The 24522-nt window shown below is 42.1% G+C and overlaps 1 protein-coding gene across 1 annotated transcript in view; it reads right to left on the bottom strand.

Moving 5' to 3' along the window:
• LOC139389556 (insulin receptor-like) overlaps nucleotides 1-24522 on the bottom strand; it is a 54644-nt gene that overhangs the window by 25108 nt on the left and 5014 nt on the right. The window contains exons 2-11 of the mRNA XM_071136373.1: nucleotides 23545-24105; nucleotides 12239-12369; nucleotides 11712-11905; nucleotides 6723-6862; nucleotides 6469-6613; nucleotides 5940-6154; nucleotides 5421-5547; nucleotides 4985-5100; nucleotides 4269-4400; nucleotides 2409-2576 (exon numbers count right to left, since the gene is read on the bottom strand). Coding sequence (XP_070992474.1) covers nucleotides 2409-2576; nucleotides 4269-4400; nucleotides 4985-5100; nucleotides 5421-5547; nucleotides 5940-6154; nucleotides 6469-6613; nucleotides 6723-6862; nucleotides 11712-11905; nucleotides 12239-12369; nucleotides 23545-24105 — 1929 coding nt within the window. The remainder of the gene's footprint in view (nucleotides 1-2408; nucleotides 2577-4268; nucleotides 4401-4984; nucleotides 5101-5420; nucleotides 5548-5939; nucleotides 6155-6468; nucleotides 6614-6722; nucleotides 6863-11711; nucleotides 11906-12238; nucleotides 12370-23544; nucleotides 24106-24522) is intronic.

Genomic DNA, 24522 nt, shown 5'->3' on the forward strand with positions numbered 1-24522 from the left:
TGGCAGTAGTCCAATAGAGTAGAATATTCCATCGAAGAAGACACTCACACTCACCTTTCTGGCAGTAGTCCAATAGAGTAGAATATTCCATCGAAGAAGACACTCACACTCACCTTTCTGGCAGTAGTCCAATAGAATAGAATATTCCATCGAAGAAGACACTCACACTCACCTTTCTGGCAGTAGTCCAATAGAATAGAATATTCCATCGAAGAAGACACTCACACTCACCTTTCTGACAGTAGTCCAATAGAATAGAATATTCCATTGAAGAAGACACTCACACTCACCTTTCTGGCAGTAGTCCAATAGAATAGAATATTCCATCGAAGAAGACACTCACACTCACCTTTCTGACAGTAGTCCAATAGAATAGAATATTCCATCGAAGAAGACACTCACACTCACCTTTCTGGCAGTAGTCCAATAGAATAGAATATTCCATCGAAGAAGACACTCACACTCACCTTTCTGGCAGTAGTCCAATAGAGTAGAATATTCCATCGAAGAAGACACTCACACTCACCTTTCTGGCAGTAGTCCAATAGAATAGAATATTCCATCGAAGAAGACACTCACACTCACCTTTCTGGCAGTAGTCCAATAGAATAGAATATTCCATCGAAGAAGACACTCACACTCACCTTTCTGGCAGTAGTCCAATAGAATAGAATATTCCATCGAAGAAGACACTCACACTCACCTTTCTGGCAGTAGTCCAATAGAATAGAATATTCCATTGAAGAAGACACTCACACTCACCTTTCTGGCAGTAGTCCAATATTATAGAATATTCCATCGAAGAAGACACTCACACTCACCTTTCTGACAGTAGTCCAATAGAATAGAATATTCCATCGAAGAAGACACTCACACTCACCTTTCTGGCAGTAGTCCAATAGAATAGAATATTCCATCGAAGAAGACACTCACACTCACCTTTCTGACAGTAGTCCAATAGAGTAGAATATTCCATCGAAGAAGACACTCACACTCACCTTTCTGACAGTAGTCCAATAGAATAGAATATTCCATCGAAGAAGACACTCACACTCACCTTTCTGGCAGTAGTCCAATAGAATAGAATATTCCATCGAAGAAGACACTCACACTCACCTTTCTGACAGTAGTCCAATAGAGTAGAATATTCCATCGAAGAAGACACTCACACTCACCTTTCTGGCAGTAGTCCAATAGAGTAGAATATTCCATCGAAGAAGACACTCACACTCACCTTTCTGACAGTAGTCCAATAGAGTAGAATATTCCATCGAAGAAGACACTCACACTCACCTTTCTGGCAGTAGTCCAATAGAGTAGAATATTCCATCGAAGAAGACACTCACACTCACCTTTCTGACAGTAGTCCAATAGAGTAGAATATTCCATCGAAGAAGACACTCACACTCACCTTTCTGACAGTAGTCCAATAGAGTAGAATATTCCATCGAAGAAGACACTCACACTCACCTTTCTGACAGTAGTCCAATAGAGTAGAATATTCCATCGAAGAAGACACTCACACTCACCTTTCTGGCAGTAGTCCAATAGAGTAGAATATTCCATCGAAGAAGACACTCACACTCACCTTTCTGACAGTAGTCAAACTAATGATGGATGATAACTATACTGAACAAAAATATAAACGCAACATGTATAGTGAGCTGAAATAAAAGATCACAGAAATGTTCAGTACACACACATTTTTTGGGGGTGCACAAATTTGTTTACAACCCTGTTGGTGAGCAGTTCTCCTTTGCCAAGATAATCCATCCACCTGATAGGTGTGGCATATTAAACAGCGTGACCATTACACAGGTGCACAATAAACGGCCACAAAAATGCCAGAGATGTCATAAGTTTTGAAGGAGCGCGCAATTGGCATGCTGACCGCAGGAATGTCCACCAGAGCTGTTGCCAGAGAATAAAATGTTCATTTCTCTATCATAAGCCACCTCCAACGTCGTTTTAGAGAATTTGGTACGTCCAACCGGTCTCACAACCGGAGACCATGTGTATGGCGTCGTGTGGGCGAGCAGTTTGCTGATGTCAACATTGTGAACAGAGTGCCCCATGGTGGCGGTGGGGTTATGGTTATGGTTTGGGCAGGCATAAACTACGGACAACGAACACAATGGCATTTTATTGATACCGTGACGAGATCCTGAGGCCCATTGTGAGGCCCATTTGTAAGGTATCTGTGACCAACAGATGCATATCTGTATTACCAGTCATGTGAAATCCATAGATTAGGGCCTAATGAATTTCAATTGACTGATTTTCTCATATGAACTGTAAACTCAGTAAAATCAATGAAATTGATATTTTTGTTCATGATGCCTATGATCCACCTTTCTGACTGAAGTTACATTTGTAGAATAGAATAGAACAGTCTCTCTAAAACACACCTTTCTGACAGTAGTCTAACTTGTAGAGCTCGCTGGCCTCAGGCTGCTGCTGACAGTACACCAGGTAGTGAGTGATGTTGCCGTTGGGGTCCTTTGGGGGCTTCCACTTCAGGATGATCTGAGAGGACGAGTTAGATGATGAGATGGGGTTCAGGGGCACGGACGGTTCTGGGGGAGAACACAGATACATACCATACGGGTTACTAATGTCTATGACAGAGAAACTCAAATCTGGACCTGATGTCCAATTCCACTGCTGGTTTTCATACACCTGCCTTCGAATCTGAGACTGATTCAAACTTGGGACATCAGGTGAGTGCAATTAACTACCAGGTAAAAAAAGGTCCAGAATCAGATTTGAATATCGCTGGTCTATGATATAAACCAACTAAATTCTGTTAGTGCAGGGGTATTCAAATCGTGGCCTTGAGGTCTGTACACAGCTGCTATGTACTCAATCTTCCTTGCTAACCATTGAAGAATTTTAGACGGGCCAAATAACCAATCAACTAACTACTGGGGAGGATTGAGCACCAGCAGTCCTGCGTAAGTCAATGCCCAGACATGAACTCCCCTTTATTTAGTCAAATAACAATATGATCACCAACAAAAAGGTTCACAGTCTTCGATACACTATAGTTATTTAGAAATAAGCGTATGTATCAGCAGTTGAAGGGGGAGGGATAAAAACCCCAGGGTGAGTGACTGACAGGACCTAGAGTACCAGGCATCACTGTCTGTACCGGTGTGTGATGACATTCGGTCTGTGACTGATGATAATGATGGTGACAGGGTACACATTGTCAGACTCTGTTAGAGAACAATGAACAGTAAGTCTAATGACAGATTCTCCTCTCGAGGTGTGTGTGTGAGCGTTTGTGGGGGTGACGGAGTCGTGACACAGGACAGGTGCCTGACAGGCGAAGTGGGTGAAACTAGAAAAACCAGAACGAACACCCTCTAGCCAGCTTGTCGATAGTGCTGTGCCAGCTGCTATGACTTTAGAGAACAAAGATCATGTTTAATGAAAGCTTCTCCTAGAGTGTGGTTGATGGAGTCATGACACAAGACGGGGTGAACCCAGGTTCGGTTCAACCTCCACAAAGACAGAGAGACAGAGGTAGCCTGGATGCCAGCCAAACATAATCTGACAATGAGTGACATGGACTTGGCAATAAAGTGGAAACAGATGTGGGACCAGGCTAGAGACGAGAACGGTGAAACTGTAATTACAGTAGAACACTGTTTGAACTGCAACTAGAACACCCTTGACATGCCTGCCCGCCTCCGAAGGTTGTGTGCCAACTGTGGCCTCACACCAGGCTGCGTGGTGCGACGAGGCGGCACTGTAATGTGGTTTATCAGGAAGGAAGGAGACAACGCACAACAAGTACAAAGGAAGCCAGTCAGACTAACTTAGACACCTGTCTGTGTTCAACCCTAAACCACAGCCTGTCCTCTGGAGACACATAGTGACACACACAGTGACACACACAGTGACACACACAGTGACACACACACAGTGAGACTGGGAGGTACAAGTAGCACTCCTGTCTCATCATCATTTCCTTCCTCTTCCTTGTTCGCCATGACACACCTCAGCTAACAGTCGCGGTGAGGCAGAGGACAACAGCCAATCTACCAGCTACTGTAGCGCTTATACCACTTATCCTAACCAGGGTTGGTCAAATCCTACCTTTGACTCTGGAGAACCTGCTAGCCAATTAATATATTGGATAGTCCACTCACCAGTTGGTCTGATTAAGGGGTTGGGGGAGGGGGGTGAGGGCTTGAGATCACCAGAGAGAATGAGGAGTCTTACTCACATAATGGGTGCAATATCTCAATAAAGGCTCTTACTGGTGGCTTTGGTCCTGACGTAGATGATCTTGCTCTTGGCCCCGAGGACCTGGTGTTCATCAGAGGCAGAGAGCTGGGTCTTGACCATGATGGCGTACTGCGTCCAGGGCTTCAAAGACAAGATCAGGGTACCTGGAAGGAACAATATTACTGGTACGTGTTGCAGCACGGACACTATTGAGCGAAACACTTTTTGTTCCTACCTTGCTACTACAGTATGTACCTGTACTGTATGCTGAAAGTTGTCAAATATGAATGGCAAAGCAGCTAAAATAATCTAACCGTCCGTCCATTCTGTATAGTTGTTAGACAGATTGACAGACAGGTGACACTCATGATGGATTAAAGATAGACTCAGCTAAATGCAAGACTTCGCTCTCACACAGTCACACACAGCATCATCGCACGTGCTCATGCTGTTACAGTAGGGCACCAAAACATAGGAGAAGTTGAGCCTCTCACTTCAACGCTCTTAGTTGTTGTGGAAATTTACCCACTTATACTCTTTACTTTCTGCAGCTATGTCATATTGCTGAGTCTACCTTTTATCAACTGAAACCATTGTTTTGTCCATTTTTATTCATGCACATTTTGGGGCATCATGTCTTAATAAACACAATATTTCTGCATCCAAACCTCCATTTTGGATTTCCCCCAAGATTTTGACAGTGTACAGGCATCTATCCTTTCCAATACAGAAGAGAATGAAACGTTACCTGGCTCCACCTGTGGGTTGCCCTCTGTAGCCCGGGCTGGAGGATCCAGGTCAACAATTACCCAGTTAGAACCACACGCGTCCTGGCCGTCAAACTCTGTCACGTTGCGGTAGGGCCTGGGAGAGGGGAGAGACACAGAATAGCATAGATAAGAAATAAGGAGACACACATACTGCTCCAAAAAGGTCGTTAGAAAGGAAACTACATTGAATATTTCTGCGAAGTTCTTCAGAAAGGAAGTGGTTAAATGGTATTAAGTTCCTAGGGACGACTGTTTGTGGCCCATAGTGTACGGATACAATTAAAACTCCACATCTCTGGAAACTGCTCATTCCCAAAAGTAACTTGAGGGCTTTGGACTCCAGCTGCCCTTCTGAAAAATGATTTCAGATGGCACAGTCATGTCCGACACACACACACAAACGTGTGTACTTACGCTTCCTTGTAGAAGAGCATGAAGCCCAGCAGGTCTCTGAAGTCGGGAGGCCAGAACGGTTCCCACCTGATCATGATCTTATCATGTGTAGCACGCACCTGAGTGAACCTTAACTCCTGGTTCTCACCTGAGAGTCACACACACACACACACACACAATATGGTCAGTACCACACTGTCCTAGGTCTGTGACACACCACAGACGTACGTCCGTGTGTGTGCACAAGCATGTGGGCGGCAGGTAGCCTTGCGGCTAGAGCGTTATGCCAGTGATGAAAAAAGGTCGCTGGTTTGAATCCCCGAGCCGACTAGGTGAAAATCTGCTGATGTGCCCTTGAGCAAGACACTTAACACTAACTGCTCCTGTAAGTTGATTCGGATAAGAATGTCTGTTAAATGACTAAAACAATAAAAATAAAAACATATATATATATATATATATAAAGTGTGTTCATCTCTGCAAATTTGTGTGTTGGCGTTCATGCGTGTGTGTGTGTACTCAAGACTGTATGCTCCTTACAGGAGGCCTGGTCTCCATTGGTCTTGCATACAATGTCATTCTTGTGCTGTCTGTCTTTGGTGCCTGTCACCTCCTCCATCTTGTGGATCTCTGACATGCAGAGCTTAATGTTGAGTTGAAAGAACATGCGTCCCTGGAGGATGGTCAGGTTGTGTTTGTTCCAGTCCCACAGCTGACGCAGGTTCTGGTTGTCTAACGCATAGAACGAGTAACCCCTGGGGAAGAAACAGACACCAGGGTTGGGGTCAATTCCATTTAAATTCAAGTCAATTCAGAAAGTAAAATCAAATTCCAATTCATTAAATATAATTGGAATTCCTGTGTACTTTCTGAATTGACTGGAATTGACCCCAACCCTGACAGACACATTATACTGATGTATTTTTAAGTGTATTTTAAGTATTACTGACAGATATAGTTTAAAATATGAGAGGAGGAGGAGTAAGAGGAGCAGAAAGAGAAAGAAGCGAACTGCAGGGCTTGGAAGAAGAAAGTTGGAGGAAGAGGACGAGAAGGAAAGTCAACTTACCCGTCTATCAGTGTGTCCCCTCTGATGACCTGTAGTTTGCGGAGGAAGGAGAGAGAGACGAGGGCGTAGGAGCGCCGGACAGTCAGATACCCTGTTATCTCCTCCAACTGACCAAGGTTAGCCTCCAGCTCTGCTGCTATGTTATCTACACACGCACACAATTATTATTAACTTAGAATAAACTTTGGTTACAAGGGGTGACATAATGACACACACATACACTTGTAAATTAGACAAGGGCTCAGAATACTCACTTCCCCCTCTGAGGTTGATTTCCATGCTGCCGTTGAGCACGGTGCATCCTCTCAGAGCCTGTGCTGCTGTCACAGAGTCCACCATCTTCTGGCCCATACACACCTTAGGACACAGCCCAGCACATGGAGTACAGATTAACCTGCAGGAAGAGATGGAGAGAGCACACACGTCAGATAGGGATGAGGGGAAAAATACATACAGTAGAGAATCGCAATATTATTTTTTGCAATTTTATATTGATACTCTGACTCCAAGTACCTATTAGTAAAAAAATTGCTAGGTAGTTAACGTTAGCGCTAAATCGGCTGTACCTGCGCCAAAACTACAGATTGTTTTAAAATGTTTGAAATGGTGTGCCAACATGTTAACACTTATCTCTAAAACTCGTTTTCTCATGTGTTAAGGGAATTTTTATCAATGATGACTAATTATGTATACATTTCAATCAGGACTGACTAGTCCAAATGCTATTATGTTACTGTATATGTACTAATCAGAATACTATTATGTTACTGTATATTGTATATGTATATATTGTATATGTATAATATTTAATCAAAGGGTGGATATGTTAAGGGAATTTTTATCAATGATGACTAATTATGTATACATTTCAATCAGGACTGACTAGTCCAAATGCTATTATGTTACTGTATATGTACTAATCAGAATACTATTATGTTACTGTATATGTACTAATCAGAATACTATTATGTTACTGTATATTGTATATGTATAATATTTAATCAAAGGGTGGATATGTTAAGGGAATTTTTATCAATGATGACTAATTATGTATACATTTCAATCAGGACTGACTAGTCCAAATGCTATTATGTTACTGTATATGTACTAATCAGAATACTATTATGTTACTGTATATTGTATATGTATATATTGTATATGTATAATATTTAATCAAAGGGTGGATATGTTAAGGGAATTTTTATCAATGATGACTAATTATGTATACATTTCAATCAGGACTGACTAGTCCAGAAGCTATTATGTACTGTACATAATGAATTTTGTCTCTTGCTCCCATTCCCAATTGTATATAATATAGTCAGGAGTTTAGTAACTTTGTACAAATGAATGAACTATCTCCAGATGGCAGGGACGGACTATCTCCAGACTGTCTAGAATGCTGATTTACAAGGACTGACCTTGGCTTTAGGAGAGGAGAGAAGGCTCAAACTATAGGGCCTCTCTACCGGTGTCATGAAAGAGATTGAACATTTAGAAAACGCTGACGTCATTTTCAGTTTATAACCTGTGGTAAAATGTGTATGTACCCAGTACTCTCTTGAAATAAACGCTGTTACCTGACTTTTAAGAACTGGCCTCGATCTATTTCATGCATAATTAATAAATGTACAACTTATTAATGAAATAGAGAGAGTGCAAATTTTGGGTTTTGGCTACAAAACATATAGGAATTTAGAATTCCTCTAACATCATGGCTCTCTCTTGTTCCTCAGCAGCAGACATATAGTGAGCAATATGTTTGGAAAATCGGATCACAATAAAATCCCAGTACATATAGAGTCGTGAGGCACACAGAACCGCAATACACATCGTATCAGCACCTAAGTATCGTGATAATATCATACTGTGAGGTCCCTGGCAATTCCCAGCCCTAAGGTCGGTACAACAAAAGTCAGAAAACACACACTTGGGGTAGACACACAGACTAACACAGTCAGAGAGTTCACATAGTCACCGAGTTCGACTCACAGGAGGTGGGAACCACTTCACAGACATAATCAGACTCTCACTTGCCGGTACACGCACGCACGTACACACACGCGAGCAGAGTTTGCCCAACAGCTACTCTATAACCTCAAGTCACCTCACGATGAATTGAAGGAAGTAGGCAATAATCCTTTCATAAGAGCTACGGTGCCCTCATCTACCCCTCAACCTTCCCAGAGAGAGGGAGAGAGGATGAGAGCGAGGACTACTCTATAACCTAACAATGGAGTTAAGTTCAATCTTTCATAAGAGCTACGGTGCCCTCATCTACCCCTCAACCTTCCCAGAGAGAGGGAGAGAGGATGAGGACTACTCTATAACCTAACAATGGAGTTAAGTTCAATCTTTCATAAGAGCTACGGTGCCCTCATCTACCCCTCAACCTTCCCAGAGAGAGGGAGAGAGGATGAGAGCGAGGACTACTCTATAACCTAACAATGGAGTTAAGTTCAATCTTTCATAAGAGCTACGGTGCCCTCATCTACCCCTCAACCTTCCCAGAGAGAGGGAGAGAGGATGAGAGCGAGGACTACTCTATAACCTAACAATGGAGTTAAGTTCAATCTTTCATAAGAGCTACGGTGCCCTCATCTACCCCTCAACCTTCCCAGAGAGAGGGAGAGAGGATGAGGACTACTCTATAACCTAACAATGGAGTTAAGTTCAATCTTTCATAAGAGCTACGGTGCCCTCATCTACCCCTCAACCTTCCCAGAGAGAGGGAGAGAGGATGAGGACTACTCTATAACCTAACAATGGAGTTAAGTTCAATCTTTCATAAGAGAGAAGTATACAATGTCGTACGCCCTGATCGAGCCCTTCAACTTTCAAACACAGAGCCAAACCATTCACGATGTGTCAAGGTAGTTTTTATGCTGACTGGTTTGAGAGGTGAGAGAATGATCTGGTCTAGTGAGCACACAAGCGCGCGCACACTCACTATGTTATCCACACACACAGCTCCATTGAGGAAGAGGACATTTGTCTTCCAACCTTTATTGTTGGGTTCAGTGTGCGTTTCTCCTAGGGCCGACTAAAGTAAAACGTCTCTCTATCTCTCTCTCTCAGTCTACAGTCAATCACGGATTACAAAAAGAAAACCAGCCCCGTCACGGACCAGGATGTCTTGCTCCCAGGCAGACTAAATAACTTTTTTGCCCGCTTTGAGGACAATACAGTGCCACTGACACGGCCGCAACTAAAACATGCGGACTCTCCTTCACTGCAGCCGAGGTGAGTAAGACATTTAAACGTGTTAACCCTCGCAAGGCTGCAGGCCCAGACGGCATCCCCAGCCGTGCCCTCAGAGCATGCGCAGACCAGCTGGCCGGTGTGTTTACGGACATATTCAATCAATCCCTATACCAGTCTGCTGTTCCCACATGCTTCAAGAGGGCCACCATTGTTCCGGTTCCCAAGAAAGCTAAGGTAAGTGAGCTAAACGACTACCGCCCCGTAGCACTCACTTCCGTCATCATGAAGTGCTTTGAGAGACTAGTCAAGGACCATATCAGCTCCACCCTACCTGACACCCTAGACCCACTCCAATTTGCTTACTGCCCAAATAGGTCCACAGACGATGCAATCTCAATCACACTGCACACTGCCCTAACCCATCTGGACAAGAGGAATACCTATGTGAGAATGCTGTTCATCAACTACAGCTCGACATTTAACACCATAGTGCCCTCCAAGCTCGTCATCAAGCTCGAGACCCTGGGTCTCGACCCCGCACTGTGCAACTGGGTACTGCACTTCCTGACGGGCCGCCCCCAGGTGGTGAGGGTAGGCAACAACATCTCCACCCCGCTGATCCTCAACACTGGGGCCCCACAAGGGTGCATTCTGAGCCCTCTCCTGTACTCCCTGTTCACCCACGACTGCGTGGCCACGCACGCCTCCAACTCAATCATCAAGTTTGCGGACGACACAACAGTGGCTTGATTACCAACAACGACGAGACGGCCTACAGGGAGGAGGTGAGGGCCCTCGGAGTGTGGTGTCAGGAAAATAACCTCACACTCAACGTCAACAAAACTAAGGAGATGATTGTGGACTTCAGGAAACAGCAGAGGGAACACCCCCCTATCCACATCGATGGAACAGTAGTGGAGAGGGTAGTAAGTTTTAAGTTCCTCTGCATACACATCACAGACAAACTGAATTGGTCCACTCACACAGACAGCATCGTGAAGAAGGCGCAGCAGCGCCTCTTCAACCTCAGGAGGCTGAAGAAATTTGGCTTGTCACCAAAAGCGCTCACAAACTTCTACAGATGCACAATCGAGAGCATCCTGTCGGGCTGTATCACCGCCTGGTACGGCAACTGCTCCGCCCACAACCGTAAGGCTCTCCAGAGGGTAGTGAGGTCTGCACAACGCATCACCGGGGTCAAACTACCTGCCCTCCAGGACACCTACACCACCCGATGTTACAGGAAGGCCATAAAGATCATCAAGGACAGCAACCACCCGAGCCACTGCCTGTTCACCCCGCTATCATCCAGAAGGCGAGGTCAGTACAGGTGCATCAAAGCTGGGACCGAGAGACTGAAAAACAAATCAGACACGTCCACATTGAGACGACTGCAGACACGTCCACATTGAGACGACTGCAGACACGTCCACATTGAGACGACTGCAGACACGTCCACATTGAGACGACTGCAGACACGTCCACATTGAGACGACTGCAGACACGTCCACATTGAGACGACTGCAGACACGTACACATTGAGACGACTGCAGACACGTACACATTGAGACGACTGCAGACACGTACACATTGAGACGACTGCAGACACGTCCACATTGAGACGACTGCAGACACGTCCACATTGAGACGACTGCAGACACGTCCACATTGAGACGACTGCAGACACGTCCACATTGAGACGACTGCAGACACGTCCACATTGAGACGACTGCAGACACGTACACATTGAGAAGACTGCATATGTACAAATTCCTTTCCCATACACCATCTTGTGCAAATGCAAATGTTATGGTTTTCACTTTAGCATTAACAAGGTGATGGAGATTTTAAGTGTTGTATAGAGTGGACTTACCCTTCATTGTTGAGTTGACAATATAATTCATACAGCATACAAACATAGTACTTAGGCTCACGTGCTTTTGATGGTTGAGTTGATGGTGTTGTATAGTACTGTATTATAGACTTACATAGTGGAGTTGACCGCGGTGTAGAGTTGAATATACAGTAAGTAGACTTACGTGGTGGAGTTGACAGTAGTATATCCTGAGGGGCACTCAGGTACACAGGCTCCGTTGTGGATAACATACTCATGGCAGTCGCTGCTCTTGCTCTGCTTACACTTGTTGTGGAGGTCCTGGCAGAAGGAGAAGGGGACGCAGCGCCAGCCCCTGTAGGTGTAATATCCCTGGGGACAGCGGTCCACACAGGCCTCCTGGTATTAGGGAATAGGGATGAGTTGATGGAAAGCATCCACATCAATTCAATATAACACGTTTAAGTGCTATTTTCCTGGACAGACATATGTTTAAATAAAGTTTAAATAAACACGATTCTGTTTGATTCAGCTTTCCCCCCCTCCAGCAATAGATAAGTAAGCTTGTGTCTAGTATGCACGCACACATCTAACTATATTTCACAGGGAAAACGTAGGTTAATACATCTACAGGTTAATAAAATACAATACATCTCTAGCACCCATCAAGAATTTGAATTCTTGAAGAATGACAAATGTTACTCAAGTGTGTTGAACTCCTCCATACGGTACCTGGTGCTGGAGGTTCTTGCAGGATACACAGCTGCTGCTGTTTTGGGGCTCAGAGCAGCCCCCCAGACCTGACTCATGGCAACACTGGTTGTCCTTGGTACAGGCCCGGTGCTTACAGCTGGGGGGGCACACTGTGGGAGTGCAGCAGGGGGGGAGGTTAGTGATTTACATAGAGAGAAAGAGTAATATCCGTTTCACTCGGTTTCAGAATGTTTCCACCTAGGGCTGAGCGATATACTGCAAAAGTATTGGGACAGTGAATTTTGTTGTTGTTGTTTTGGCTCTGTCCTCCAGCACTTTGGACTTGAAATGATACAATGACTATGAGGTTAAAGTGCAGACGCAGCTTTAATTTGAGGGTATCTTCATCCATATTGGGTGAACCGTTTAGAAATTACATCACTTTTTTTTAATCCCTCCATTTTAGGGGACCAAAAGTATTGGGACATATTCACTTGTATGAGTATTAAAGTAGTAAAAAGTTTAGATCCATATTCATAGCATGCAATGACTATATCAATTTGTATTTTTTTATCAATTTGTGACTCCACACATTTGTTGGATGCTGTTTGTTTTGGTTATTTTTCTGCTCATTTTGTGCCCAATAGAAATGAATGGTAAATAATGTAGTGTGTCATTTTGGAGTCACTTTTATTGTAAATAAGAATAGAATATGTTTCTAAACACTTTTGCATTGTGGATGTTACCAATGTGGATCTTACCATGAATATACAGAGAAGGTTAACATTTGAGGGGTATGATATTTGCGCATTTAATTTTCTCACTCAGAATTTGATATATATGAGTGTACAAAACATGCTCTTTCCATGACAGCCTGACTAGGTGAATCCTGGTGAAAGCTATGATACCTTATTGATGTCACTTGTTAAATCCACTTCAAATCAGTGTAGATGAAGGGGAGGAGATGTTAAAGGAGGATTTTTAAGCCTTGAGACAATTGAGACATGGATTGTGTATGTGTGCCATTCAGAGGGTGAATGGGCAAGACAAAAGATTGAAGTGCCTTTGAACAGAGTATGGTAGTAGGTGCCAGGCGCACCGGTTTGAGTGTGTCACCGGTTTTTCACGCTCAACAGTTTCCAGCTTCTAGAAACAAGAATGGTCCACCACCCAGAATACATCCAGCCAACTTGACACAACTATGGGAAGCATTGGAGTCAACATGGGAGTCCCTGTGGAACACTTGAGACTTTGTAGAGCCTGTTCTGTGGACAAAAGGGACTCAACATGAAGAAGTTGTTCCAAATGTTTTGTACACTCAGAACCAGGTTTGCTGTGAAGACACTGAATGCAACTGATGCCTTGGCCCCTTTCTAACAATGTGAACTAGCTATACACACACACACACACACACACACACACACACACACACACATGCGCACGCACACACGCGCACGCACGCACGCTTCATCTAGTGCCAAGCTGCCAAGAATAAACTGGTTGAGTGCTCACACACATGTACACAGTAAAGTTCAGTGCCATTGCTGAGGTGCAGAGCCAGTTGGCAGAGAGGTAAACACCTTGCTGACTGCCTGTCCACCAGATTAGCTCATCCCATATAGTCCTATCAAGACAGATTAAGATTGACCAGCAGCCTAACGAGGGGCTCAGGTCAGGCCACAAGGACTGTTGGAGTCTGTGTGCACGAATAACAGACTGAACAAGCAAACTGCGCACACACACACTTACACACCTAAAGATATAGCTCTACGAAAAAGCAGAGCAAAACAGAAATGAGAAAAATAAGTGACTGAGTGATAAAATCTTTTACCAGCACAAGTGCACGCTTTATCTGTGTAAAAGTAGGGTCAGATAATAGAACTGTATCAAATGTTTCCTCTGTTCAAATCCAGACAGATTTAGATACACACATTTCTGAATGAGAAGCTTACATCGACAATAAAATCATCTTGACGTATTTTCTCTGAATTTTGGGTGTTCCCTCTGTCCCCCCCTTTCCTCTCCAGTCTCTCAACTCAGCTGCAACATAGACGACCCCTCCCATCCAAATAAAAATCCACACACACACTGCCGCTCCCTCTAACAGACTGCAGGCCTACACACAGCAAACAGACTCCTGATCCAGTAAAGGGAGTAGACTCCACTCTGTAGTAGAAGCAGAAGCAGAAGTCGCAGATCCACCCTCAGCTTTAACCAATGTGTTGTCTGGTTGGGGAAGCTAGCCATTCAAATGAGCTCTCAGACACTTCACTTTGATGCGAGCATACAAAAACTGACCCACTCCATCTCTTGTCAGTGTGGCAGTGCGGAATTGTCATGAGGAGAGACACAGGCTGTGTCCAAAATGACACCCTATTCCCTGTATAATGCAATACTTTTGGCCAGAGCCCTATGGGCCCAATAGTGCACTATATAGTGAATAGGGTGCCATTTCGGACAAGCCACTGCTTATAACTATCGAAGATGTGTCAAATAAAGGAACCAGAACCAAAATATAAATGCATCAGTTTCCAAAAATGTACTAAGTTAATTAATTACTTAATTACTTACAGCCCTAATATAAGGATTTCACATGTCTGGGAATGCAGATATGCATCTGTTGGTCACAGATAGTCATAGAGTTAGTTGTTCAGGCTGTTGATTGTGGCCTGTGGAATGTCCACTTCAATGGCTGTGTGAAATTGCTGGATATTGTTGGAAACTGGAACACGCTGTCATACACGTCAGAGCATCCCAAACATGCTCAATGAGTGACATGTCTGGTGAGGATGAAGGCCATGGAAGAACTGGGACATTTTCAGCTTTTAGGAATTGTGTACAGATCCTTGCGACATGGGGCCGTGCATTATCATGCTGAAACATTGCGGTGGATTAATGGAATGAGTCTTGTCATGGAATCTCTGTGCATTCAAATTGCCATCCCTAAAATGCAATTGTGTTCGTTGTCTATAGCTTACGCCTGCCCATACCCTAAACCCACCACCACTATGTGGCACTGCTCTCAACATTGACATCAGCAAACCACTCGCCCCACAAAGCCATATACTTGGTCTGTGGTTGTGAGGCCGGTTGGACATACTGCCAAATTTTCTAAAACGACATTGAAGGCGGCTTATGGTAAAGAAATAAACATTCAATTATCTGGCCACAGCTCTGGTGGACATTCCTGCAGTCAGCATGCCAATTGCACACTCCCTCAAAACTTGAGAAATTTGTGGGATTGTGTTGTGTGACAACTGCCCATTTTAAGGTGGCCTTTTATTTTCCCCAGCACAAGGTGCACCTGTGTAATGATCATGCTGTTTAATCAGCTTCTTGATAAGCCACACCGGGTAGATGGATTATTCTTTGCAAATGAGAAATGCTCACTAACAGATGTAAACAAATGTGTGCAAGCTTTGTATTTGGTTTGCTAACTTCCTAGCTAAGTGGCTAGATGTCAAGACCAAACTTCTCGGTTAGAGCAGAGACATTCTAGCCAGAGTACCAGTCTCTTTAGCTAACATTCCACTCCTTGTCAATGTCAAAGTAACTGGCCTTTCTGTCATCTACAAATATGAACATTTATCATTAATGACCTTGTGGAGAACAGAGGAGTGGATCCTGATTCGATAACCCACAGCTATCCACCAATCATAAAGATTATCCAAATATTCTAACTCACAAAAGTTTGTATCCGGTTGCTAAGCAACTGTTTGTTTGTCCAGTCGAAACCAGTCTGTCAAAAGTTGTTAGGTCACGTCTAAACAGTCAAACTAAATACATACTGCAATTCCAACCACAAAATCTCTTTGCTTTTATTTTGAACCTCAAAATACAACAACTTGACTAGCTAACTGCTAAATGTTTGTTTTTGACCTCGTTATAAATTCGAATTATATTTGAGGCTCCACATGTTGTCATGGAAAACACATTGGAAATACTTATCTTCATTGATCTTTTTTACTACAAAGCATTGAAACATGCCATTTTCACATACAATGGGGCAAAAAAGTATTTAGTCAGCCACCAATTGTGAAAGTTCTCCCACTTAAAAAGATGAGAGGCCTGTAATTTTTATTTATTTTTTATAATATATGAACTTTATAGAACAAAACATGCATGTATCATGTAACATGAAGTCCTATGAGTGTCATCTGATGAAGATCATCAAAGGTTAGTGATTAATTCTATCTATATTTCTGCTTTTTGTGACTCCTATCTTTGGCTGGAAAAATGGCTGTGTTTTTTTGACTTGGCTATGTTGTGCTTTCGCTGTAAAGGATTTTTTAAATCGGACACAATGGGTAGATTAACAAGATGTTTATCTTTCATTTGCTGTATTGGACTAGTTGATGTGTGAAAGTTAAATATTTCCCCAAAATATTTTTTGAATCTGCCTTTTCAGCGGAATGTTGTCGAGGGGTTCCGCTGCACTAGAAAGGAGCTATGGGGCACTATTTTTATTTTGGGAAAAATAGTGTTCCCAAAGTAAACTGCCTATTTCTCATAACCAGATGCCAGAATATGCATATAATTGACAGCTTAGGATAGAAAACACTCAAAAGTTTCCCCCAAAAAATATTGTCTGTGAGTATAACAGAACTGATATTGCTGGCGAAATCCTGAGAAAAGTCCAATCAGGAAGTGACTCTTATTTTGAAACCCCTGTCTTTCTATGCATCCCTATTGCCCATTGAAAGGGATATCAACCAGATTCCTTTTTCTGTGTCTTCCCTAAAATGTCTACAGCCTTTAGACATAGTTTCAGGCCTTTATTTTGAAGAATGAAAACGTCCACATTGCGTAAGTGGTCAGTTGTTGGCTCTCAGTGTGATTTTTGCGCTAAACGATTCATTTGATTGCTTTTCTGATTTTCTTGACCAAGTTACCGCTAGGTGTACATAATGTTTTGTTAGTATATCGATAAACTTACACAAACACTTGTATTGTTTTCGCTGTAAAGCATAATTTCAAAATCTGAGACGACAGGGTGATTAACAAAAGGCTAAGCTGTGTTTCGCTATATTTCACTTGTGATTTCATGAATATGAATATTTTCTAGTAAGATTATTTGACCGTTGCGCTATGCTATTTGATGACAATTATCCCGGATCCGGGTTCCAAGAGGTTTTAAATAAAAGCAGACTTGAGAGTTTAGGTGGCAATCAGATGTGAAATCAGAAAAAAAAATGCATTATGGTTAGCATATTATCACATATCTTCTTGCACTGTAGTGTTCTAGCATGTATGGACATTGTTTTGCAAACATTAATTAACCTTTTTTTCTCCTTGTCGCAATATTTAAGCGTAACCAGGCCAAGTAGTACAGCTCAGCTTGGTTTGACTGAGTACTGTGAAAAGGGTATGGGGCTCCTCTCTGCTTAGCCCTGCCCACTATGGAGCAGTGAAAAGAGCTGCCAGTCTGACTTTAGTTCTCTCTGATTCTGGGTCCTTTAGTAATGCTGTGTGTGGCTGCGTCCAAAATGGCACTCTATACATTGCACAACTTTTTTACCATAACCTTATGGGTCCTGGTCAAAAGTAGTGTGTACTATATAGTGAATAGGATACCATTTCAGACGCAGCCTGTGAATGTGGTCCCAACTCAAGCCACAGGGCCGCTGTGTGAAATCACAACAACAGTTACAGTTTATCAATGGGCATATGGAAAGAACAGGCAGACAGGCAGCACTATCCTTGCGGTTAGAGAGGCAGTAACCGGAGGGTTGACAGTTTGAATCCCAGGGTTAAAGAGAAAATCTGCCCAAAGAGAGCCTGCAACCAGACACACACACAGATATCTGGGTTCATGTTACTGAGTGTTGTGGATCTGATCACATGATGCAGGCTGGGAGGAATGCTGAAGGAATGCCACATCCCAAATGGCACCCTATTCCCTATATAGTGCACTACTTTAGACCAGGGCCCACATCCCAAATGGCACCCTATTCCCTATATAGTGCACTACTTTAGACCAGAGCCCTATAGCAACATGAGAAGCCTCATTCAGGCTTTCTGCGTCAATTAAGAACACATAAGACAATGTGGTGTGTCCTCCAAACGGCACCCCATTCCCTATATAGTGCACTACTTTTGAACAGTGCTCTAGGGGCCCTGGTCAAAAGAAGTACACCATGTAGGGTCAAAGGTAGCGCACTATAAAGAGAATAGCCTGCCATTTGAAATGTAGACCTAGGGAATGTGGTGGTGGCGTACTGGTCGCTTGGTCATTAACACTCTACCATGACAAGGTGGGTATTTAGCTGCTAAATGATTGCAGAAGCATCAGATAGAGAAAAGATGAGATGAGGAGAGTCTGACAGCCTAAAAATGGTGATCTTCCGATCGACTGAAAAAGATTTTGAGATTTGAAAATCAAATCTGTTTTTCCCCCGAAGAAAGAGAGAGCGAGAAAGAGCTGTAAAACTGATGTGGTCTGGTTGATGACTAGCGCGTCTCAAGCACATAGGTCAGTCGGTGACACGCACACACACACACACAATTGATGTTGATGTTCCATTCACAACTGCTACTCTCCTACACATCTTTGTCTACTGCACTTTAACCACTTGTACCATCCCATGTCCCTCCTTAGTCCCTCCCTTACCAGCCTCTCGCAGTTTAGTGCCTCTCCGCACGCACGCACGCACACACACACACACACACACACCTCTTACTCCCCATTCCCAAACAACAGAGACAAAGCCTCAGATATAGATTCATGGGACAGCAAACAATGAGCAATTATTCAGCCAGAATAAAATGACCAGAATAAAGGTTAGATAAGAATAAAGAATAAATAAAATAATAAAGAAGAATAAAGATGCTGTCCTGTTTTACCAGCCTACAGACAGAAAGGAGAGATTGATGAGAAAGTGAGAGATTGATTGAGAAAGAGATTGAGATAGAAAAAGAGCGAAAGAGATTGCTTGAGACAGAGAGAGTGAGAGAGAGGTGGATCAACATTCACCTGTTCTGAACAGTGTCAAAAGTGACCGTAGAGGTCGACCGATTATGATTTTTCAACGGCGATACCGATACCGATTTTTGGAGGACCAAAAAAAGACGATACCGATTAATCAGACAATTTTTTTAATGTATTTGTAATAATGACAATTACAACAATACTGAATGAACACTTATTTTAACTTAATATACTACATCAATAAAATCAATTTAGCCTCAAATAAATAATGAAACATGTTCAATTTGGTTTAAACAATGCAAAAACAAAGTGTTGGAGAAGAAAGTAAAAGAGCAATAAAAAAAGCTAACGTTTAAATTCCTTGCTCAGAACATATGAAAGCTGGTGGTTCCTTTTAACTTGAGTCTTCAATATTCACAGGTAAGAGGTTTTAGGTTGTAGTTTATATAGGAATTATAGGACTATTTCTCTCTATACCATTTGTATTTCATTAACCTTTGACTATTGGATGTTCTTATACTCACTTTAGTATTGCCAGTGTAACAGTATAGCTTCCGTCCCTCTCCTCGCCCCTACCTGGGCTCGAACCAGGTACACATCGACAGAGCAAGGGGACCAACTACTCCCAAGCCGTGTTTCGTTAAAGCCTATTTATTTTTGTTACAAGCCGTGTTTCGTTAAAGCCTATTTATTTTTGTTACAAGCCGTGTTTAGTTTAAAAGCCTATTTATTTTTGTTACAAGCCTATTTATTTTGTTACAAGCCGTGTTTCGTTAAAGCCTATTTATTTGTATTACAAGCCGTGTTTCGTTAAAGCCTATTTATTTTTGTTACAAGCCGTGTTTAGTTTAAAAGCCTATTAATTTTTGTTACAAGCCGTGTTTCGTTAAAGCCTATTTATTTGTATTACAAGCCGTGTTTCGTTAAAGCCTATTTATTTTTGTTACAAGCCGTGTTTAGTTTAAAAGCCTATTAATTTTTGTTACAAGCCGTGTTTAGTTTAAAAGCCTATTTATTTTTGTTACAAGCCGTGTTTAGTTTAAAAGCCTATTTATTTTTGTTACAAGCCGTGTTTCGTTAAAGCCTATTTATTTTTGTTACAAGCCGTGTTTCGTTAAAGCCTATTTATTTTTGTTACAAGCCGTGTTTCGTTAAAGCCTATTTATTTTTGTTACAAGCCGTGTTTCGTTAAAGCCTATTTATTTTTGTTACAAGCCGTGTTTCGTTAAAGCCTATTTATTTTTGTTACAAGCCGTGTTTAGTTTAAAAGCCTATTTATTTTTGTTACAAGCCGTGTTTCGTTAAAGCCTATTTATTTTTGTTACAAGCCGTGTTTAGTTTAAAAGCCTATTTATTTGTTACAAGCCGTGTTTAGTTTAAAAAGCCTATTTATTTTTGTTACAAGCCGTGTTTCATTAAAGCCTATTTATTTTTGTTACAAGCCGTGTTTAGTTTAAAAGCCTATTTATTTTTGTTACAAGCCGTGTTTAGTTTAAAAGCCTATTTATTTGTTACAAGCCGTGTTTAGTTTAAAAGCCTATTTATTTTTGTTACAAGCCGTGTTTCGTTAAAGCCTATTTATTTTTGTTACAAGCCGTGTTTCGTTAAAGCCTATTTATTTTTGTTACAAGCCGTGTTTCGTTAAAGCCTATTTATTTTTGTTACAAGCCGTGTTTCGTTAAAGCCTATTTATTTTGTTACAAGCCGTGTTTAGTTTAAAAGCCTATTTATTTTTGTTACAAGCCGTGTTTAGTTTAAAAGCCTATTTATTTTTGTTACAAGCCGTGTTTCGTTAAAGCCTATTTATTTTTGTTACAAGCCGTGTTTAGTTTAAAAGCCTATTTATTTGTTACAAGCCGTGTTTAGTTTAAAAAGCCTATTTATTTTTGTTACAAGCCGTGTTTCATTAAAGTCTATTTATTTTTGTTACAAGCCGTGTTTAGTTTAAAAGCCTTTTTATTTTTTTGTTACAAGCCGTGTTTAGTTTAAAAGCCTATTTATTTGTTACAAGCCGTGTTTCGTTAAAGCCTATTTATTTTTGTTACAAGCCGTGTTTCGTTAAAGCCTATGTATTTTTGTTACAAGCCGTGTTTCGTTAAAGCCTATTTATTTTTGTTACAAGCCGTGTTTAGTTTAAAAGCCTATTTATTTTTGTTACAAGCCGTGTTTCGTTAAAGCCTATTTATTTTTGTTACAAGCCGTGTTTAGTTTAAAAGCCTATTTATTTTTGTTACAAGCCGTGTTTCGTTAAAGCCTATTTATTTTTGTTACAAGACGTGTTTCGTTAAAGCCTATTTATTTTTGTTACAAGCCGTGTTTAGTTTAAAAGCCTATTTATTTTTGTTACAAGCCGTGTTTAGTTTAAAAGCCTATTTATTTTTGTTACAAGCCGTGTTTAGTTTAAAAGCCTATTTATTTTTGTTACAAGCCGTGTTTAGTTTAAAAGCCTATTTATTTTTGTTACAAGCCGTGTTTCGTTAAAGCCTATTTCTTTTTGTTACAAGCCGTGTTTCGTTAAAGCCTATTTATTTTTGTTACAAGCCGTGTTTCGTTAAAGCCTATTTATTTTTGTTACAAGCCGTGTTTAGTTTAAAAGCCTATTTATTTTTGTTACAAGCCGTGTTTAGTTTAAAAGCCTATTTATTTTTGTTACAAGCCGTGTTTCGTTAAAGCCTATTTATTTTTGTTACAAGCCGTGTTTCGTTAAAGCCTATGTATTTTTGTTACAAGACGTGTTTCGTTAAAGCCTATTTATTTTTGTTACAAGCCGTGTTTAGTTTAAAAGCCTATTTATTTTTGTTACAAGCCGTGTTTCGTTAAAGCCTATTTATTTTTGTTACAAGCCGTGTTTCATTAAAGCCTATTTATTTTTGTTACAAGCCGTGTTTCGTTAAAGCCTATTTATTTTTGTTACAAGCCGTGTTTAGTTTAAAAAGCCTATTTATTTTTGTTACAAGCCGTGTTTAGTTTAAAAGCCTATTTATTTTTGTTACAAGCCGTGTTTGGGTGGGTGAGGGCTAGTGAGCGAGGGCGGGTGGGCGAGGGCTAGTGAGCGAGGGCGGGTGGGTGAGGGCTAGTGAGCGAGGGCGGGTGGGTGATTGAGCGAGGGCGGGAGGGCGATTGAGCGCGAGAGCAAGGGAGAGTGAGCGAGAGTACAATTCTAAGCGGTGGATCACTCCCTATATAGTACTTTTGACCAGAGCCCAATGCAATGTAGAGGGAATAGAGTGAGGGACTAGAGGGAATAGGGCTAGAGAAGTAGTGACATCACCTGTGTGTGTGTGTGTGTGTGTGTAGAGAGGCGCCCGCGTCTCTCTACATGTCATGTGTGACGGGGCTGAGACAACACTCTCAGGTCTAGCAGAACAATCACACAGACAGTGTGTATGTTCGGCTGCATTGCAATCAAACCCAGGGCTCAGGAGCATGGTAAAAGTTGACATACAACCTGAACTCAGCCTACTTTACTCAGCCATAGTTAGTAACGGTTCACCAAACACACGGTTTGGTAGGTATTGCAGTTTTGGGTTCAGTACAGCAGTAAAATGAAATGCTATTCACAATGTTCAGCATTCACAGTGTTCCTAGCATTGTCTGTTGTGACAGGATTGTTAGGTTGGGCCTCTCAAGTTTCCAGTCTGATGCTGCATTTGTAACCATGTGAGGTGGGAATTTACCAGTTGGATGCATTCATGTGATTTGTACTCGTTGAGTAACGCTGATTGGCTAATGGCCAACAAGCTGCGTCAATCATAAATTAAGTACAGCTATCATGATTGTAATAAGTTATAGTTAAAAAACAAAAACACAAATAGATTGCTTTTTATAAAAATAGTTTTGTTCTTGCATTTAACTGCTGAAAATGCTGTTTAAAAGGCCATTTCCTTAGTAGGTGACATCAAAGGTCACCATGTGGATGAAGCGGGTGCTCCAGAGGAGTTTCTCATTAGTAATTACCAGTTGGAGAGCTGCTCCAGTAGATGTTTCCCAGCCATATGTGGTAAATTCCCACTTCTATATTATTTAAACGCACCATGACCGTGACTCCTTCAGTGCCAGATGTGACTTTCATAAAGGGGGCGTGTCTGTAGCACAGTACATCCCGAAAATGGGCGCATATACTGTTAATAACCTTTGCAGCTGCCAACACCTCAAATATGTTGACACATTTAAGCCGACATCACCCCAGTATACCGGAACAAGACAGAAACGTAAAGAAACAACAACACAACACCCTCCCCCCTCTGCATTCAAGCAGCACTTGGCACTAATTCTTGCATTTAAATACAAACACTCCTTCCATCGTACAAAGAAATGACTAAGAACCAAAGGTCTCCCTTGTAAAAGAGGTCTTCTGACATCATTGGGACGTCCTGATTAAATAAAGGATGAACTAAATAAGAACCCAGTGACTTACTTCTCTGGCAATGCTTGTGCGTCCAGCAGCGTTCGTTGAAGAGGCCGTTGATGGTGGTCTGCTGACAGGTGGTCTTCCCCTTGGCCGCCCCAGGACACACGTCCCCGCACTCCCGGTCATTTTTATTGACTACGATGTAGTTGTCCTCCACCGTGTCCAGGATCTTGGACCAGTCCAGGGTGGAGAGGTAGCAGAGGTTTGGGTTCTTCTCGATTCTCACCGCTCCTCTAGTGATATTCATCAGGCTATGGAGGCCGATATCCCTGAGCTGCAGCATTTCAAAGAAGACCAGAGCATAGTTGAAGAACAGGTTGTTACCTCGGATCACAGTGAGATTAGGGAAGAGGTCTTTGAGGCTCTCCATGCCGTAGACCCTGAACAGGAGGATGAAGTCTGTGACCACGGTCAGTTTGGGGTAACTTAGGCCCCTGAAGTCCTCAGGCTTGGTCTTGAACATGAGGATGATTTTCAGGTGGCCCTCGATCACTGTGCAGTTCTCCAGGGAGCGCAGGTTGGTCACGTTGTTCCGGATGTCCTTACTGGAGCAGATTCCAGGGGATACTTCAGGGGAGCAGGAGACGGGAATGGAAGAGAGGAGAGAGAAGTGGAGGGGAGGAGACAAACTGATTAGTGATGGGATTCTGGTAACGAAAATATTCTGTCAAGACATTTATTGGTCTGCATATTTTTTTGGTGTGTGTCTAAAGTCTATGGACTTCATTAAATGAAGTGTTATTTTTTACCTCTTGGGAAGAAAAAAGGGAGAAAAAAAATGTATTTCACATTAATTTCATGATCAGTTCGGCTTTGTATTGCATCATATCTCCAAGAGTTGAGCTTTTTATATTTCAAGAAATAAACCGCAGTAGGCTATTGTTTATTTTGCTTGCTACTAAGTTCATTAAGAACACGGGCCCTACCTCACTTATACATATCTTTATTTCAATTCAATACAACTTTTGTACTTATCCCCTCAAG

This window comes from Oncorhynchus clarkii, chromosome 30 (genome assembly GCF_045791955.1).
Source record: "Oncorhynchus clarkii lewisi isolate Uvic-CL-2024 chromosome 30, UVic_Ocla_1.0, whole genome shotgun sequence".
Classification (NCBI taxonomy): domain Eukaryota; kingdom Metazoa; phylum Chordata; class Actinopteri; order Salmoniformes; family Salmonidae; genus Oncorhynchus; species Oncorhynchus clarkii.